The sequence below is a fragment of the Phodopus roborovskii genome, unplaced genomic scaffold (genome assembly GCF_943737965.1).
Source record: "Phodopus roborovskii unplaced genomic scaffold, PHOROB, whole genome shotgun sequence".
NCBI classification, from domain to species: Eukaryota; Metazoa; Chordata; class Mammalia; order Rodentia; family Cricetidae; genus Phodopus; species Phodopus roborovskii.
In genome coordinates, this window is record NW_026125444.1 from 20,250,188 (window position 1) to 20,269,337 (window position 19,150).

Consider the following 19,150-nt stretch of genomic DNA (forward strand, 5'->3'; position numbering starts at 1 on the left):
CCCCTGCAGACCACAAGCCGCATCCACACTCCGGGTTCTGTCCGCGGCTGCCGCTGTTGGCTATGAGAACGTCAGTGCAGCAGCTGGTAACGAGCGAGCGGGAGGAGAGGGATTCTGTTTTCCACAGTCCTGCCAGAGCATCCCCAAGAGGATCCCAAGTTCAACACGACCCAGGATTCAGCTTGGCAGCCCGGGGTGCCTTCTGCCTCAGCTGCCCGGTTTTCCCCGGGGTCTTTCAGCTTGATTTAGGGCAGCCTGAGATTGCTACAACTGCAATCCCCTGCGGAGCCTTTTTCCTTCCACAGGGCACTTACCTGGCTCTTGTTGAATGCTAATCCTGGGCCAGGGAAGTCCCAGCTCTTAGTGGCATAAACCAATGGCTTCCAATCCCCTCCACCCCACCCCACCCACACACTGAGCTTGGGTCCGCCCGCTGCTCTTGAACTGGGCTAGACTCCAGCCTTTCTGGGAGGGCATGGCCTGGCTGTCATGAAAGTAGCGTTCACTTGACTGTTGTAACTTCACGGGATGGGAGGCAATGGTGTGTGACCGGCTGGATGGACGGGCACGTTTCCTTTGGTTCTTACCATGACTCCCCAAGCCTTTCTTAAAACTTCTCCATGGTCACCTAGCAAATAAGGCTTAGTTAGGACCAGAAACCCATGTGTCTCCCTACGAAGCCTGTCGCAGGAAGGAGTAAGGAACCTGTGCTGGTGTCAACGTGGGTTTTTATTATTTTTGAAATGACAGAACTGTATGTGGCCACTGATATAGTAACAATTGTCAGTTTGCTTTATTTAGTCAGTCCACAATGTATTTATTACTGTACTTCCAGACCTCATGCCCAACTCCTGGGTGTTTGAACACCATGGGGACTGGTGTTGGGGCTGAGCAGAGATGGGCTTTTCACATAAGCCTGGCCAGGTTCTCAACCCCTGGAAGAATGGCTCATAGTCTGTGGTGTAGCCCACCTTCATGGTTGTGCCTCATGATTCCTTCACCAAGAGAGCACAGGGGGAAGCCTTCCTTAAGAAGGCTTCTAAGGGTTCCCAAGAAGGGGCTTTGAAGGAATGGGGAGGTCCCAACATACTCTGAGGACAATGCTCTTCCTGGGAGGGGTGGGTGGGGCGGGAGGGACAGGTTCTGGGGTGTTGCTCTCTCTCTCTCTCTCTCTCTCTCTCTCTCTCTCTCTCTCTCTCTCTCTCTCTCTCTCTCTCTCTCTCTGAGTTTTAAAACCGCATCAGCAAGCTGTGGGGAATACCCTGGGAGGAAAGAATGAACCACAAGGAAAGCTTTGGGAGGAAGAGTTAAAAACATGGGCTCTTGACTCAAATGAAACCCAGGAGCAGGAATTGGGTGAGATAGATAAAGCTGTGTCCAAGCCCAAGGCGGGCAGGAAAAGAATTAATCTCTTCACGTCATATGGGAATGGGTAAAAAGAGATGGCTATGAGCTAGCTCGGCAGGTAAAGCCACTGGCCACGAAGCCCGGCCACCTGAGTTTGATCCCCCCACACCCACATAGAGGTGGGCGGAGAGAACCAAGTCTACCAAGTTGTCTTCTGAACTCTGCCGTGGCCCATGCCCCGCCACATACCAACAATAAATAGGTAACTACTTCTCTGGTTTTCCCTATATATCGCTTTCTACTTTTCCTTCAGCCCCGGAAGGGAGCCAAGGCCACGGTGTACAGTGAGGGCACCTGGGAGTTACCTGACTCCACAACCAGCCCGCCACTGTCCCGGAGCCCAAAGAAACTACCAAATGACTGTTCCAAACGGTCACCGTGCATGGAAGTGGCATTCCCTAGGGAGGTAATAAGGTCACTGGCCCCTGCCAAGTGTGGACGCCCAAGGCCCAGGCTTACTGACTCTAGCGGCTCCTCACGAGGCTGGCCTCAGCAGCAGGATGTAGGACGGACAACCCCGCTGTGTAAGAACCTGTCTCAGCATCTGCAAGGTCCTCCCAAATGAGGGGACAGACAGCAGGTGTGCAGACGCGGCGGCCCAGGCTCAGAGAAGCAGGCAGAGGGTGCAGGCAGCTGGTATTACCCAAGCTCACAGACCTCAAGCTGGAAACATGCGTCACCAAATGAGACTGAAGGAGGAGGGCAGCTGGGGGCCCGACCTCAGGCCCCGCTGTTATCTGGGGGAAGCTTTCAGGTTGGGCGGAAGACTGGCCCATGTTGGCTTGAGCCCACAAGGAGGTACTCAACTCCGGCAAAGCCACAGGCGTCCTAGCGGGGTTCTGCCAGCGACATGGCAGGGGAGGTGGTTAGAGGTGAGGTACAAGAGCCCAGGCAGGAAGCCACGCTATCACTAGGGCCAGGTGACTCAGACATTCCAGAAAGAGACACCAAGGGACTGCGAGAGCATTATCTCCTCTCTCGGTTTTGTTTTGTTTTTTTTTTTCCTCTAAAAGAGACAAAAGAAGCAATTATGTACAAAATACTGTCAGTTCCTCGACCGTGAACACAGCGTGGGCCACTGTGGCTTGGTCCTTGTCGAGCGCCCTGTGCTCTGTGGCATGCCCTCTGCGGCCACCATTCAAGTCTCCAGGGAGCACACACAGCCCGCTCCAGAGGCTTCTACCCGTGGCTGAGCCCCCTTGGCAATTTCCCTGAAAGCGCCAGAAGGAAGTGCCGTCTGCTCTGTCTCTCCTCCCCCGGGGGACAGTTCTGCTTCCGATGTGTGTCGCTGCAGGCAGGGACATCAGAGCTTATGCGCCAGGAGGGTGGTCAGCTTGATCTTGCCATCCATGGAGGCTGTGAGGCATGTCCCACAGTCCATGGCCGTGCTCCAGTCCACGGTGACCACAGGGGCCCGGTGGCCGCCCAGACTCAAGCAGCTCTCTAGAGCTTTCTCATCGCCGCCCAGCTGCAAAAGGACAGTGGAGGGAAACGTTAGCAGATGAATACACACACCTCCATTCAGGGTTAGTGTCCAAAAACTACCTTGAGCCTGGGAGTGGCCACCCCAATCTGAGAATGTGGCCCGGCCCACACTCCTGCCTTTCTTTTCTGGGAAGCCTGCTTATACTGCTTTCACTTTCCTGATGTGGGCAGCCCACCTCATGTGGACATCAAGTCCCTGAGGTGCCATTTCCTCTGCTGCCTTGACCTAGCTATGGGCCAGCGCTCCTCCATCTCTCCTCTTTCCGCAGCACTCGGCAGTTACAGCATCACCTGTCAGTCACTGGTTGACTCTGCCTTGTGTACCTACTCACTCATCTGAGGCGCCCTCCTCACTGTGGGCATGCAAACTGTGGGAGGGCAGGACCTCTGTGGCCAGCTGCATCACCCTAAATGGGGTCTGGTACAGGAAGTCCTTGATTAATTTGATTAATGTGTGAGCGCGGTGCTCCCCCCCCCCCCCCGCCCCAGCAGCACGGTACCCCCATGCGGGAATGTGCACATGTGTGTGGAGGGCCAGATGCTCCGGGAAACAGAAGCAAAATGACTGCTAGCGGTACCACGCTATATATGTGACCCCTGTGAGCGTGAGCGAGTGGCTGAAAGTGTTTGGCCCTCACGACGAGATGGTCCTGAAAGCCATCAACTAAATTATTTATGGATCCTAAAAATGGAAGCCGACCTTTAGTAGACTACCTCAGTAACTGGAACCATTCGTGATGGTTTAAAAATTAACAGCAAAGTCTGTCAACCCCTCATCTGACCGCGGAGCGAGTCTGACTGCACACGGCATAATCTGATGGGGTAAAAGGCTGCACAATTGACAACAAAGCGCACGCGCAACCATCCCTCCACAAGGACAGCAGAGAAGAGCTCACCCGCAAGTCAGCTAGAAAGAGCTCTAAAGCGGAAAATTGGGCTTGAAACCTGTAGTGTTTTACAGTGCCTCACGGGAGACCCAGATGAAAGGTCATGTGACTAGCTGCAGGGGCGGGGGGTGGGGGGAGAGCACAGTAATGCCCTCAGCAGAAAGAGGTGTCACTGCACCACTCATCAGGTCGGTGTGAAGCTCCTCCCACCCAGCCCACACGCCCCTTCCTCCAGCAGCCTCTGCCCATGCTGGGGCCCAAGGTCTGCCCTCTTCCTTGCCTCCTGCCCCTTCTCTTTGCACTCCACAGCTGGAAGCCTTCCTCTAGGTCGTCCTGGGAATTGGTCCCCACCCGGATCCTCCTCTGGGGTCTTCCCCGGACTTAGCTGTGCAGCTGTGCGTCACCTACTTTCAGTGCTGTCTAACTTGTGGACATTTTTCTATTTCCTTGGTCCATTCCACAGTGCAGAGTCGCTAGCACACAACGACTGCTCAAGACCCAGCCTGTTAAGAGCCGCTGAGAGGATGGGTTCCTTAGAGGACCCCTCAGTCTCGCAGATGAAACACCATTGGCAGAGAAGCTCACAAATGAGCCTGAAGGAGGGAGATGGGCTCTCAGCACCAGACACGTCGTCCTCATCACGCATCCATTGGATGAGGCTAGGACTATGTTGACAGAAGTTTTATCAATTGTACAAAACCCCACGTCAAGCTGAGCTGCTCTGACTTCAGAGGTTTTGTTTTGTTTTTTCAATGTATAAACAGGGACAAAAACAATGAGGACCCCCAAGTGGTGGTGCACGCCTTTAATCCCAGCACGTGGGAGGCTGAGGCGGGCCTGAGTTCAAGGCCAGCCTGGTCTACAGAGCTGCAGGATAGCCAGGGATACACAAAGAAACACTGTCTCGAACACAAACAAACAAACAACAACGAAAATAATGAGGACAAGCCAGCAAGAAGGCGTGATGAGTAAAGGGGACCCGAGTTTGGTCCCGAGGAGTCACATGGTGGAAGGAAGAGACCTGACTCCTACAGGGTGTCCTCTGACCTACACACACACACACACACACACACACACACACACACACACACACACACACACGTGTCATACATGTAACTACATACCAAAATAAATAAAAAATAAATGCTCAGTAGTTAAGAGCACTTGTTGCTCTTGCAGAGGACCGGACTCGGCCAACTCGTAGAACTGTGTAGGGTTGTTCACAACCACCTGTAACTCTAATCCCACAGTATCCAACACCTTCTTGGTACCAAACACATACGCATAAATACATACACATAAATAAGGATAAAAGGAATCTTTAAAAATAACTTGCACCCACACATGTGGACTTACTGGCCCACAGGCCTCCCATGAAATAGCCTATTGTAGATTTCCCTGCCCACATTCCCAAGCCCTTTGCACTACTTCATGTCACCCTTAGTATGTAGTATTCCCAAGAAATAAGACAAGAAAAGTGCAGACTCTTATTAGATGCAGGGCACAGGGCACACTCAGCTATGCAGGGCACAGGACACACTAAGCTTTGTAGGACACATGACATGGGGTCACACTCAGCTACGTAGGACTCAGGGTACAGGACACACTGAGCTCAGATCAGCCAGGCCGACGCCCACGGAGAACCCCCTGCCCAACAGGACTCTGCCACCCGGTTACCTTGTAGATGATGCCCCCCGCGGCAGAACATGTCAGCATGTAGTTGCCCTCTGAGTCGAAAGCGAAGAGCCGGCCCCTGGGGACCTGAACCTGCTTGTAGCCACTGTAGCCGGACAGGACAAAGGGGCCGGTGGCATCTGAAGGGAGGCTGTGCTCGGACACCTTGAGGCCACTCTTATGGATGTTCCACTGGATGAACTGTAGGGACAAGCCACCCCAGGGGCTGCTCAGACATTCGCCACCCCAGGGGCTCCCTCAGACATTCGCCACCCCAGGGCTGCTCAGACATTCGCCACCCCAGGGGCTCCCTCAGACATTCGCCACCCCAGGGGCTCCCTCAGACATTCGCCACCACAGGGCTGCTCAGACATTCGCCACCCCAGGGGCTGCTCAGACATTCGCCACCCCAGGGGCTGCTCAGACATTCGCCACCCCAGGGGCTCCCTCAGACATTCGCCACCCCAGGGCTGCTCAGACATTCGCCACCCCAGGGGCTGCTCAGACATTCGCCACCCCAGGGGCTGCTCAGACATTCGCCACCCTAGGGGCTCCCTCAGACATTCGCCACCCCAGGGCTGCTCAGACATTCGCCACCACAGGGGCTCCCTCAGACATTCGCCACCCCAGGGGCTGCTCAGACATTCGCCACCACAGGGGCTCCCTCGCTCAGACATTCGCCACCCCAGGGGCTCCCTCGCTCAGACATTCGCCACCCCAGGGGCTGCTCAGACATTCGCCACCCCAGGGGCTCCCTCGCTCAGACATTCACCACCCCAGGGGCTCCCTCGCTCAGACATTCGCACAGAGGCCGGCCACCACCCTAGCTCTCTTGGTGTCCCCACTGTGGTCACCACTTAGGCCATGGGAGGCAAAGCCAGGGCTGACCCCAGGCAACGACTGGCTAGGGCCACCGCCCCCCTTGCCAGTTCCACAGCCCTGAAAAGAACCTTTCACGGGCAGGAAGTGGCGGCACAAGTCCCCATCCCTCAGTCCCACCTCTCACCAATACAAATTTTTTCAGACAGAAAAAAAAACAAAACAAAACAAAAAAAAAAACCCTAGAAAACAATGAACAACTTCATCTGAGAGCTCGGACCTCCTTTTTCCTCTGGGTCTAAGTTCAAGAGAGAAGAAGGGACAGTCATGGGCCCTGCAGGGCCTTCCGGTCTCTGGGTTAGAGTGGGGGTGGGTATGCCTAGATTCTCTGCACCTTGGAACAAAGTAGAGAGGACAGATGGGCAGATTCCAAGCCCATTTCCAGTTTCTCAGCAGTCCAATCACGCGCTGACTGGCCTGTTGCCGGTTTTACTTGCCATGTAGATAATTAGCAGCCTACTCTGTGGACGTCTTACTTGGCTTCCCTGGGAGTCCTTCCCGCACAACAGGGTGTCAAGCTCTAACTTAAAAGCCCTACACAGAGTTTTCAAAGGGAGAGCCAAAGCAGGACACTGCGGTACATGTCTGCAATCCCGTCCCTAAGGGAGACTGAGGTAGGAGCCTCTTGGAGCCCAGGAACACAGTCTCAAAATAACTTAAGTAAATATATAAGTAGATCAAAACTGTTAGGTGGCTCACATCTGTTATACCAGCAGCATTGTCCCAAGTTTGAGACCAGCCCTGGGCTATAGAGAGAGACATGATCTAACACATAAATAAATACCCAAATAAATAAATAAATAGTTTGTTTTGTAGTCACTGTTTCCAGTGGGGAACATGGACAGTATAATATCCCACAGATTCTGGGAGGGTTATATATGAGACAGCTAAGTCTCTCTTCTGCCTCTGCCTACCCTCACCTTCTGCGCAAGGCCATTGCTATTCCTCCTTCATAATCCACCTTACCCAGAGGGAATCTACAAAGGCATTGTCTTCTACTGCCTTAGGAGACATGCGTTCCCTTGTACTTCTTTGGGCTTTGCTCAGACCTGTTTCCCAACAGTATTCTGACTCTGTCCAGTGACCATGACCCCAATGCATCAAAGAATATGTTCCCCTACACGTGGTTCCATCTAGGGCGGAGTGAGTCAATTTTGCCACAACTGGAAAATGGATATGGAACTCCCATCTACAAGAATAGCCAAGCCCCACTGAACTCACTGAACCCCACAAAGATGCTCGTTGGCAGACTTCTATGCAGCCCTATTTTGCAGGAGACGAAATGGAGGCAGAACGAAGCCCAAGGCCAAAGAGCTCGTGGATGGTCCTGGCCACCACCAAGCGCTGCTGGTGCCTACCTTACCATCCTCGCCAATGCTGTACACGGCATTCTCATCACAGCTGAATTCCACGGAGTAGACCTCCCCGGAGTGGGCCTTCCAGCTCATGGCACACTCATGCTGCTGCATGTCTGAGAGAGCAAGACACTACTCAGCTTCACATCACGCCTGGAAAGGCCTCCATGCACAGCAGCGGCCCTCGGCCTCCTCGCTGACAGCTGCTCTAGAGGTCAGGGGCCTCCTGGACCAGAAAGCGCTGACCCTGCCAAGGCCACCCGCCTCTGAGCAGCCTCTTGACCAGGCCAAGCGGAGGACTGGGGGCGCCTGGGACAGCTAGAGCTCACGGGGAGGAGGGGGCTCTGTAAGTCTAGAAAGACATAAGCATTCTTCTCACTAGATCTCGATGACTGTCCCCAGGACACCTTGGGGAGCTGTTACATAGGGGTCACCTTATCCCATTCTAGAACCTAGGCCTGTCTCCCTGGGGACAGAGGACAAGCTACCTTACAGCAAGTGAACAGGATGACACTGTTCTCCTGTGACCCCTTGAATTCCACACAGGTGACAAGGACTCGGGTCAATCAGCTCGAGGCCAAAGGACTACTGAGCTCTGTCTACAGACAGTAAGCACAGATAAGTTGACTGTGCTAGAAGTTTTGAGGACACAGCTAAGTCAACTAATAGAATACGCATTGTGAGCTGGACTTCTGCAATGGCCTCAGCTCCCACTGGGTCATTTAAGGAGGGGACCAGGATTGCCACAGCACAACTTACGCACCAAAGAGCCGGATGACGCCATCAGCTGCCCCTGTGACCAGCAGGTTCCCATTGTGGTTGAAAGCTGTGCAGTTGATGGCAATGGGCTCTGGGTCCAGTGAGAACTGAAGCTACGGATACAAACAGGCACACCATTAGCAGACTAACGCAGACGCTCCGCTGGATCCCCCTGCAAGGCCTGTTTCTGGAGGAAATGACCTGAGTCTCACTCTGTGAGAGCACACTGACTGACAGATGTGTTCTTTGAGGGCTAATATCATCGGGCCTGTAGACACTCTAGTTTCCCATCTGAGGCAATAATCCAGGCCAGGGCAATTACAAGTAACCTGTATCTCAGCAGCCCATGCTTTCCTTCCTCGAGTGGACTCCAAGCTTGGTCTTACTGAACACATCTGTTACCATCAGGAACTAACAATCCATCAACTGCCTTCCACTACAGGCAGCCCTGAGTGACAGAGGACACACACATCCCAAAGCTGCTCCAGTCCCTTCCTATGGAGCCCAGGATCTCCACAGGACCTAACAAAGTCACCCCAGAAGATGTAAATACTAATCTGATAATAATGACACCATGTCCAGTGATACGGAAGCCTCCTGGGACTAAAACTGCAAGACCGTGTTAGACGATGTCATTCACACACAGGCACAGCATTGAGCTGTAAACAAAGGGGTCCTCCAAGACCAAAGATAAGGGAGGACAAGAGCCTTGAGGATAGAGAACCCAATAGGAAAGGAACACTCAGAAGCCGGAAGTCCACAGTGAACAGACCGGCCAAGTCCAGTGTTAAAAACTTCCCACACGCTGCTAAGACTCCAGAGAGGGACATCCTCTGTGAAAGAATGAACTAGAAGTTCACAGAAAGCACTAAGAACCTGCACCTCTCTGCCCAGCAGAACCACAGAGCTGCTGTGGGTTTACAACCAGACTCACAAGCCCTTTGTAGCCTGAGAATGGATTTCAAAGTGTTCAGTTGTTGGTGGACCCCCCGTCACCCAGCAGAGAGATGCACCTCCCTGTAACAAGCCTCTGAGTTAGAGGGTTTTTTTTTTTATTATTATTATTTTTTTAAGCTTAGAAAATCCACACTGAGACACCCAGATCAGATCTTAAAAATAGCCACAGACAGAGGAGGGTGAGCTGCACTGACAGGCAACATCTCTGTTTCGGCACAGGCTGCCAGAAGAGAAGACAGGACAGACAGTTGGGGGGGGACCCGTTTCCAACTAGAATACAGCACTCCGGAAAAACGCATACCCTGTGATGCCACACACATAAAGCCAGGAAGCCCCTGAAGCAGAAACAATGATGTGTGTGTGATCTACCCATGTGCTAAGGCACCTGTTAAACTGCACGGAGACAGCAACTCAAAACTCAGACAGGATCTCTGTGAAGGGGGAAAGGCCACAGAGACCAGAAGGGCCCATGAGCATCAGAGCTGATGGGGTCAACAAGATGGCTCAGTGGGTAACTGTGCTTGCCACCAAGCCTGATGACCTGAATTCAGTCACTGGGACCCACAAGGTAGAAGAAAACCAACTCCCACAGATTGTCTTTTGGTTTCTACACAAGTACTTGCACACACAGGCATGTACCCATGCACACGTGTGCATGCACACACACACGCACATACACACACACGCGTGCTAAATTTAATTTTATTTTAATTAAAAGAAGTACCGGTGATGTATTACTTCTAAGTGGGGAGCCCATCCCATTGCCTTTCTCATTTTCCTACAATCTTTTCGAAGTACTCAATATTTAAGGTAAAAACCGAAATCCCTGAGTAAACTTAAGGGCTACGAATCCTACTGAGAACTTTGGAGGAGGATCGCAGAGTATCAATAGAGATGACACAGGACTAAGCTGGTATGGAGGACAGTGGCAGAGTCCCCCAGAGAGGCCCTGCAGCTGTCCCACCCTGCGGCACTGCACTGCGGACAGGTCTAGGGTATGTCCCTGGAGACATGGGAAAATGGACAGCGGCCAGGAAGTGCACTTTGAAGGTGTGCTGAGGGGGCTCTGGGGATGGCACCTAACGTCTAAATGGGGCATATCTGGCAAGAATCCAGCGTGTTCTATAGGCTTGACAGGCCTGGGAGATGTCCCCAGAGGGCACACAGGCTGTTTCTGCCAGCACACGCGCGAGGGTAGAGCCCACACATGTAGAAACGGCTCCCTCTTAGCCAGAGACCTTGAGTCCCGAGAGTACCAGGGACAAGGTGAGCACTGTAAACCGCGCTTCTGCTACGCATTAAATCCGACACCCGTCGAGCACCGAGACTCTAAGCAGATGAGGTGACATCACTTCTCTCCAGGGCTACACTAACTGCAAGCACTCTATTCTGGAGAAAAGGGGCCCTGGGCTCCAGGGAGGTGGGCCATGCAGTAGCCTCCCTGTCAGCCGCCACGCCGTCCTCAGGACTTCCTCCGGCTGTTGCTGTGATCCCCATGCAGCTTTAAGTGACCGGTGGGCCAGGGAAAGACTGGGGTGGTCTCCCGAAGTATAAACTACCCAGCCTGTTGGTGAGCTCTGGGTAACCTAAGTCTATAGCACTCTACTGCTCATTATCTGCCCAACCCCGGGCACGATGCTTTTCAACACTCAGAACCTGGAATCGCTCTCGCAAATCAAAACCCTCAGGTGAAAGCATTAAAGGGAGAAGACACACATCAAAAACACAGGGAGTGGGACCACGGGCCCTCTACACAGGCTGCCCTCCAGGGAGCATGCCCAGCCCCAGGAGACCCACAGGCAGGTCCTGTACCTGCTGCTTCATGGTTTTTGTGTCCCACAGCAGCAGCTTGCCAGGAACCTGGTTCATGCCTTTGCCGCCAACATCCGGGGCCAGGGAGTCTGTCTGGGAGGCGAGGCTCAGAGCTGCAGCTGAACAGACGAAAGAGGCCCCATTGGGGCTGCAGGCAAGAGACAGGATTCTGCAACACACACAGGCCGGAGTCAGATGGTCACCACCACGGGCTCTGGGGTGAATCCCACTCCAGGAGGGGGAGTCCACAAAGCAAGTGCATGCAGCACTCTGAGTTACAGGGCGTGGGGAGGCTCCTGCTCACCTGGGCATGTCATCGTTGATGTTGATTTCACAGAGGTTCTTCTTGGCTTCTGTATCATAAAGACGAACCGTCCCCACACCACTGCCCAGGAGGAGCTGGAACGAGGAGAGACAGGAGGCTGAGGAGGACAGCACACGGGGCCAGGGAGGCCACTACAGCGAGAGACCAGGCCCGCTCCCATATGGTGTGGAGCTGGGCAGGCTGCAAGGGCGAGCTCTTTACCCACTTATCCAGGCAGCCGGGAAACTTTGGCTACAGTGGACCTCACCTAAAATGCCATGAAGATGGCTGGAGAGACGGTTCATTGGTTAAGAAAACTAGCTGCTCTTCAGAGGACCAGGTTCCATTCCCAGCACCCAGATAGCATCTCACAACCATCTAAACCGCAGTCCCATGGGATCTGATGCCCTCCTCTGCCTCCTCAGGCACCAGACACATATGAGGTGCATAGAGAGACATGCAGACAAAACATAAAATAAAGACTTTACTTTGTTTTTTTGGATTTTGAGACAGGGTTTCTCTGTGTAACAGCCCTGGCTGTCCTGGGACTCGCTCTGTAGACCAGGCTGGTCTCAAACTCAAGATATCTGCCTGCCTCTGCCTCTCGAGTGCTGGGATTAAAGGTGTGCACCATCACCACCCACCTGATTTAAAAAAAAAAAAAAAAAATGTCATGAAGACATCAAAGCCAACCTTGAACAGATGAAAACCCACAGTCATCCGCTTTGATCTAAATCTGGTCTGAGTGTTCTGGCAGCTTGCTCCCCAGTATTTTGATGTGAAAGGGTCAGGACTGACACTGAAGAGTTGGGACTAAGTAGGTGATTAGACCACGGGGATTGCTCTCAGGTGAGATTAATGATGGACTCAAAGTGAATCTGTTCTCTCTCTTTAGGGTTGTTGAAAAGCAAGCATTGCCCTAACTCGCTCTTTGGCTTCCTGTCTTGCCTGTCTTTCCCTTAGGCTCACGCTCCCCTCATAATGCAGATGGTGCAGCCGAGGGAGCCTTCACCAGAACTGAACAGATGTTGGAACCGTGTTCTTGAACCTATAGAACTGAGGGCTAGATAAACAGCTTTTTCTTCAAAAAATATCCAGCCTCAACTATGTTGTTACAGCAACAGAAAGCAGACTTCTATGTTGTCTGTGGAAGAAGAGACACACTCAGAATATTCTGGCTGGTTACCTGAGACCCTTTAACCTTTCCCTCCTTCCTTTCAGCTTTAAATCCATTTCTTCTTGCTCCTACTTTTTATACCCATCCATAGGCCTGGCCCCGGCCAGTCCTGGGCTGCAGTGACTATCCTATTTGCCTTTGCAGGGACAGCTCTGGCCCTGGTTCCATCAAGGACTCCAGAATATATAGAGTGAGTCCCCCCTGCCTCTGGGACCTTGGGAGACTCATTTGGGTGCTAAGAGAATAACAGAAATTAATGCCATATCGGGTCTGGGGGTGTCCCCAGGAATATTAGCTAGGCAATGGCCTCTGTGCCCACTTTGCCAGCTCAGGGACAGCCCTGAGATGAGCATCCAACAAGGACAATTCCTTCCTATGTTTTCTAGACATCTGGAAAAATCAGTGTCTGTCTCCTGGGCCACAAACAATCAAGTTTAACTCCTTAACTGCAAACCCTGTCTCAAACAGAAAGTCCATTGGGAAAATAACACTGGGCCACTCCTGGAGCGACTGGACCTGTGGGGACCACAAACTAGAACACTGCCCCATCATCCACACAGGCTGTTGCTCTTTGTGCTGGGACAGGCAGGTCTCAGCAAGAGAAGAGGGTGTACTAATAATGTATCAGAAACATGGGGGGAGAGGGAGGGCAGGCATCTCCTGAGACAGACCTTACCGACAGACAACACCAAGTTTTCCATGGTCTCCAGGAATAACCTCACGGCCACCCCAAGCAGGGGCCTGCTGGGCCATTCCTAGATGTATGCTTCTGACCCCCCGCAACTGGTGAGATTCAGCTCACCTCCTCAGCTTGGACTGTCAAGAGCCTTGGAGACAGAACTTCTGACCTTGGAACATCTCTATGCAAACTCGGCATGCAAACTGTCACTTACCAGCCTGTCTCGCTTGGTGGCCCACTCTAAGGACAGCAGTGGTGATTTGGAAATGGAGGATGCTTTGGTCTGCATGATTGGGTTGAAGGACCACACTTTGATGACCCCGTCTACATCTAAGCTGGCCACTCTCCTACCAGAGCAGTCCACTCTGTGACAGGACAAAGGGAGGTGTTAGTGTCCTGGCCTCTAAGATCAACAATGATACTGTCACTTTCCCAACTTTCCAACTGCGTTAAAAACTAATGCTCAAGGCCTGCACTCAAAGGGTGAGTGTCAACCACTCTAGAAACATTCATTCGTCCAAGAAACACTACAGGGCACCAGGAGCATGGCTTCCCTTTCTGATAAAAGTAAGCAGAGATCTTTATTGCATTAGCCTGGCGAACTGACCCAGACTCCTGAGACCCATGCTAGGTGTAGAAGAGCCAGTTCCCGGGAGCTGGCCTCTGACCGCCATACGCATGCATACATTTACACACACAATAAATACATAAATAACAAATAAATGGGTTACACTGTGCCGTGCAAGGCTGTGCAGGGAACACGTGAGAGGAAGTCTCAGAGTGTGTGTCCCAGGGCACCTGCCATCTGAGATCGGGGCTTCCTCCATTAGGCTCCAGGTCAACCCAAGGACCAAGCTCAGACGGGGGCTGTGAAACCATGAAGCTGCCGATGCCTTGAGGGCACATTCCCACTCCCTCAGCGGCTGTTCCTAGGGCCCTGCTTTCATTATGTTTAAATACACACTTGCACATGGTCAAAATGTCCATACAGACACTAACACAGAGCAAATAAAATGGAGTGGTCTAGAGGAGAGTGGAGCCTGTCCAGCAGGTCTCTGCTGACCCTTTCAGGGACACTTCCTGCCACCAATATCCCCACACACTGCCTAGAAGCCCAGGCCCCCCCACACCCCACCCCGGGCCCACCTGCAGTGCATGATGGACGAATGGTGCTCCCCATACTCCTCCTGGCTCAGCACTATGAAGGGCTGCTCGGGGCGGCCTCCCTCGGAGCCTGCTGTGGACACCCGGGCCAGAGGCTCCCCTGGCCCCCTGTGGAGTTCCAGGCAGGGCTCAGCTTCTGGGCCACTGCCTTCTGGCTTCTTCTCTGTGCACTGCGGCCAGCAAAGCGGGGACATGTCAGTTTACGAGGGGTCTCCTTCACCACACAAACATACTAGTTGGCTATGGGTGGCCACTGCCACATGAGGTCAGCTGTGAGCTTCGAGAGCTATGCACAGCTCCCCTGGGAGAGTAGGGAGCCTGCTTCCTGGGAATTGCAATCTTCTCACAGGCCCTGGTTGGGGGAGAGGGTTGGCCTTGCCCTCTCTGATGGGAGTCAGCATGACTCTGTCTTGTCTTGGTGCAGGCCAGACAGAGGCTAGTGTCTCAGCCAGGGTTACTATGGCACGACGAAACACCATGACCAAAGCAAGTTGAGGAGCAAAGGGTTTATTTGGCTTATGCTTCTACATCACTTTTCAAAATCAATAGAAGTCAGGACAGGAACTCAAGCAGGGCTGGAACCTGGAGGCAGGAGCTGATGCAGAGGCCGTGGAGGATGCTGCTTACTGGCTTGCTGCCCTTAGCTTGCTCAGCCTGCTTTCTTATAGAATCTAGGACCAGCAGCCCAGGGGAGGCTCCACCCATAATCAATCACTAATTAAGAAAACACCCTAGAGCAGTGGATCTCAACCTGTGGATCTACCCCCCCCCCAAAAAAAAATAGGGTCACATATCACACATTTACATTATGATTCGTAACAGTAGCAAAATAATAGTTGCGAAGTAGCACTAAAATCTTTTTATGGTTGGGGGGTCACCACAACATGAGGAATTGTATTAAAGGGTTGCAGCGTTATGAAGTCTGAGAACCCCTGGCCTACACACTTGCCTACAGCCTGGTATTATGGAGGCATTTTCTCAGCCATGGCTCCCTCCTCTCAGATGATTCTAGCTTGTGTCAAGTTCACACACGACTAACCAGCACAACTGACCCCTTGTCACACAAACACATCACTGTTAAGCCACAACTTTCCCTTTCTTGTTCATCCCCCAAGATCTCACATTAATAAAGACATAATATAAAACATTACATAAACCTAAAAAGTCCCACAGCCTTACAAATTCAAACACTTTCGAAGTTGTCTCTCTAAAAATTATCCAGCCTCTTTTCAAATCCAAAGCCCTGTAAAGCTCCAAAAGTCTCTTTTTTAAAAGTTTAAAGTCTTGCAGCTGTGAGCACCTATGAACTCAAAAACAAATTAAACACTTTCTACTTCAAGACGGAAGGACCAGGGCGCAGTCACAATGTGAACAAAGCAAAACCAAACTCCAACAGTGTAAACAACTCGATGTCCAACATCTGGGATCCCTCCCCATCTTCTGGGCTTCTCCAACAGGCTTCTCTGGCTCCGCCCTCTGCGCACACACGGCTGGTCCTTCTAAGCTGTAGTAGGCTCCACTCCACAGCTGCTGCTGTTCTTAGTGGTTGTCCCACAGTACTAGCATCTCCAGATCATTGCGGTCTCTGCTACAAATAGCCTCTCCTAGGCTCTCTTCATGGTGCCAAGCCTCAACTTCTCTTCGTGACCCCTTCAACCATAGGGCTTCAACTGCCCCGAGGCTGCACCTTCCCCAGTGGGCTCTCCTGGCCTCACAGCGCCACGCCTCAGCAGCAATCCGTGACCCCTGCATGCCTTCAAAACCAGTACCACCTGGGTGACTCCTAACTACCAAGTTTGACCAGCCCAAGGTACAACCTTGACTGCCCCTGGAACACAGCTTCTGGTGGTGACTGTCAGGAAACATTTCCCAGAAGACCTCACCGCAGTGATGCTGGTCTCTTCTTAGTCACAGCTCATTTGTCAGCTTAAGCTGACCAGCAAAGGTGTCTGTTCAGTGGTGCTGGCCTCTTGTAAATCACAGCTGATTTATCCCAGACTGACCAAAACACATCATCTCAATTCAAAATAGCAAGTATACAATGGCCCTGATGGTCTTTAAGTAACTGTCAAGTTTCCTTCCGAAACTTCACAAGCCAGGCCTCCTCTCCACATTCATTTTTTCCAAGCTCCCACAGAACAGCTCACCAGGCTCTGAACACTTGATGCATCTTCTCAACCAAAGTCCCAAACTTCTTCCACAGTCCTCCCCAAAATAATATGGCCAGGGCTGTCACAGCAATACCCTACCATCCTGGCACAAGTTTCTGTCTTAAGTTTACTATTGCTGTGACTAAACACCATGGCCAAAGCCAAACTGAGCAGGAAAGAGTTTATTTGGCTTCCACACATCACTGTCCATCAGTAAGGAAGTCAGGACAAGAACTCAGACAGGACAGGAACCTGGAGGCAGGAGCCCATGCAGAGGCCATGGAGGGTGTGCTGCTCACAGGTCTGCTCCACATGGCATGCTCAGCCTGCTTTCTTACAGAACCGAGGATCCATAGTGGGATGGGTCCTCCCAAATCAATCACTAATTAAGTAAATGTCCTACAGGCTTGCCTAAAGCCTGGCATTATGGAGGTGTTTTCTCAATCAAGGCTCCCTCCCTTCAGAAGACTATAGCTCGTGTCAGGTTGACATGAAACGAGCCAGCACAGGTAGGGAACAGAGTTTAACAAGAGCTGAATGTGGATAAGCCCTGTGCTGAGTGACTCACGCCTTATCCCTGACTTACGGCCAGAAGATATTACCTCCCCCAGGTACAGCTGTGGACACTGGACTGAGGCAGAAGCTAGGCACCTTAGGGCACCGGCTGGCAGAGGAGAGAACTTGGGGGTGAAGCTAGATCTGTGAAGGGCCTTGGCAGTGTACCCATGGCAGCCAGCATCTCCTCCTGATAAGTGGACCGAGGAAACCGAGGACAATGGCCAGGCATGGAGAGGCCTGACAACCTCCCCAGCAGTCCAGCATCTGCCTGCCTGTGGTACCAAGAGTCCTTCACCACATTCCTTTAAATGGACAAGAGGGCCCAACCGGGAGAAAGTATGCAAGAGAGGGAGCCGGTAAGTTGCTTGGGCTCTTGACAGAAACAGCTTACACTATCAGCAAGAGCAAATGCTGTCTCACACTCTCAGAGCAAGAGACTCCTGTCCGTCCCGTTCCCCCCCCCCCCAGGGCTCTCCTCGGGAGGATGTGGCAATAGCATCTTGCTAAGCAAGTACAGGGCTGTCAGTACAACAGGCACTCAGCAGGGACTCTGGGGGAGCAGAGGAAAGGGATGCTGTGGGCTACTGTGTCAGCCTCTGAGGAGATCAAGTCCCCAGTCCCATGCTGCCACACACAGGTCACCCATGGGAAGGACTGGCATACTGGGGTCCTCAGAACTCAGAGACCTTTCTAGCCCAACTTGAGGAAATGCTACCTGGAGAAAAGCAAGCAAAACAGAACCCAACCCCCAGTGTGATAGATAACCAACCAGGCCAGAACAGCCCCTGCCTGGCAGCAGAACTCAGCCTGGGCACCCTATACCTGGGAGGAGGAGGAGGAGGTAGAGAGTAGCTCCCTCCTCTCCTTGCCATGGTCCTGCAGACGCCGTTGGCGCTGATGTGCCCAGCTGGCCTCCCCAGGCACTGGCCCGCTCAGGAGGCTCTTCCCATCCTTGGCCCCGGGCACTGGGTCCTTTCCCTTGGCAGCCTAGAGGATGAGAAGCAGAGTGTGAAAAGTCTCTTCCAGGCTGTGCAGACAGTGACTCCAGACCAGATGGTCTCCCTACCAGCTCTCTGGGAAGAACCTCCCAGGCTGGCCAGGGCAGGAGGTTCAAACCAGCTAGGCAGGCTTCCAGACTGAGCTCCTCCTGGCCCAGCCACTCACTGGCCTCAGCCTGCACTCTCCCTACTTGACAGAAGCAGAGAGAATCCTTTCGATCCAAGAGCAATCATCAACTTTGGTTATAGTGAGGGAGCCCAGGACAAACTAGCAGGCCAGTTCCCACACTGGGGAATATCAACATTTATATGTAACATGTAACAACATTTGGACAACACACACACACACACACACACACACACACACACACACACACATACACACCAGCCAATCTCCTCTACAGTGAAAAAGAAACACAAATCAGTTTGTTGTTTGGGTCCAAGTATTGTGAACAAATAAGAAAACGGGGTGGGGTGGGCTCAGTGGCAGAGCACTTGCTTAGCAAGCAATAAGCCTTGGGTTTAATCTCAAGAGCAGCAAAATAAGACAAACAAAAAGGCCAAGAACCACTAAATCATTGGTTTAAAAATGACTAAACTACCAGACATTTTTAAAAGAACTTATCTGGGAAATCAGGAGTAAATTAGATAAGGAAAGGCAAATTGACGTTTTTCTGGCCTTTTTATTTTAATACCAAGAATGGCACGGTCCAAGTCTATGGCAAAGGGATGAATCTAGTAGTCTCCACCCACCCCAAGACATCAATCCCCTTTCTATAAGCAGCGGGAGGTGGAGCTAACAGTCAGCTGGGAGTGCCAACCTTCACAACACCCATCTGCCAGAGGACAAGGAGTGACTCCCCAAAGTGGTCCCGGCTGCCACACCTGTGCTGCAGGACATGAGT

General features: G+C 52.3%; 1 protein-coding gene across 1 annotated transcript in view; it reads right to left on the reverse strand.

Annotated features, from left to right (window-relative positions):
- Positions 1–2,654: 2,654 nt before the first annotated feature.
- Wdr91 (WD repeat domain 91) overlaps positions 2,655–19,150 on the reverse strand; it is a 29,561-nt gene continuing 13,065 nt past the window's right edge. The window contains exons 7-15 of the mRNA XM_051175890.1: positions 18,070–18,234; positions 14,522–14,709; positions 13,590–13,740; positions 11,520–11,614; positions 11,216–11,384; positions 8,451–8,559; positions 7,691–7,803; positions 5,457–5,654; positions 2,655–2,875 (exon numbers count right to left, since the gene is read on the reverse strand). Of these exons, the coding sequence (XP_051031847.1) occupies positions 2,711–2,875; positions 5,457–5,654; positions 7,691–7,803; positions 8,451–8,559; positions 11,216–11,384; positions 11,520–11,614; positions 13,590–13,740; positions 14,522–14,709; positions 18,070–18,234 (1,353 nt within the window). The 3' untranslated portion in view covers positions 2,655–2,710. The remainder of the gene's footprint in view (positions 2,876–5,456; positions 5,655–7,690; positions 7,804–8,450; positions 8,560–11,215; positions 11,385–11,519; positions 11,615–13,589; positions 13,741–14,521; positions 14,710–18,069; positions 18,235–19,150) is intronic.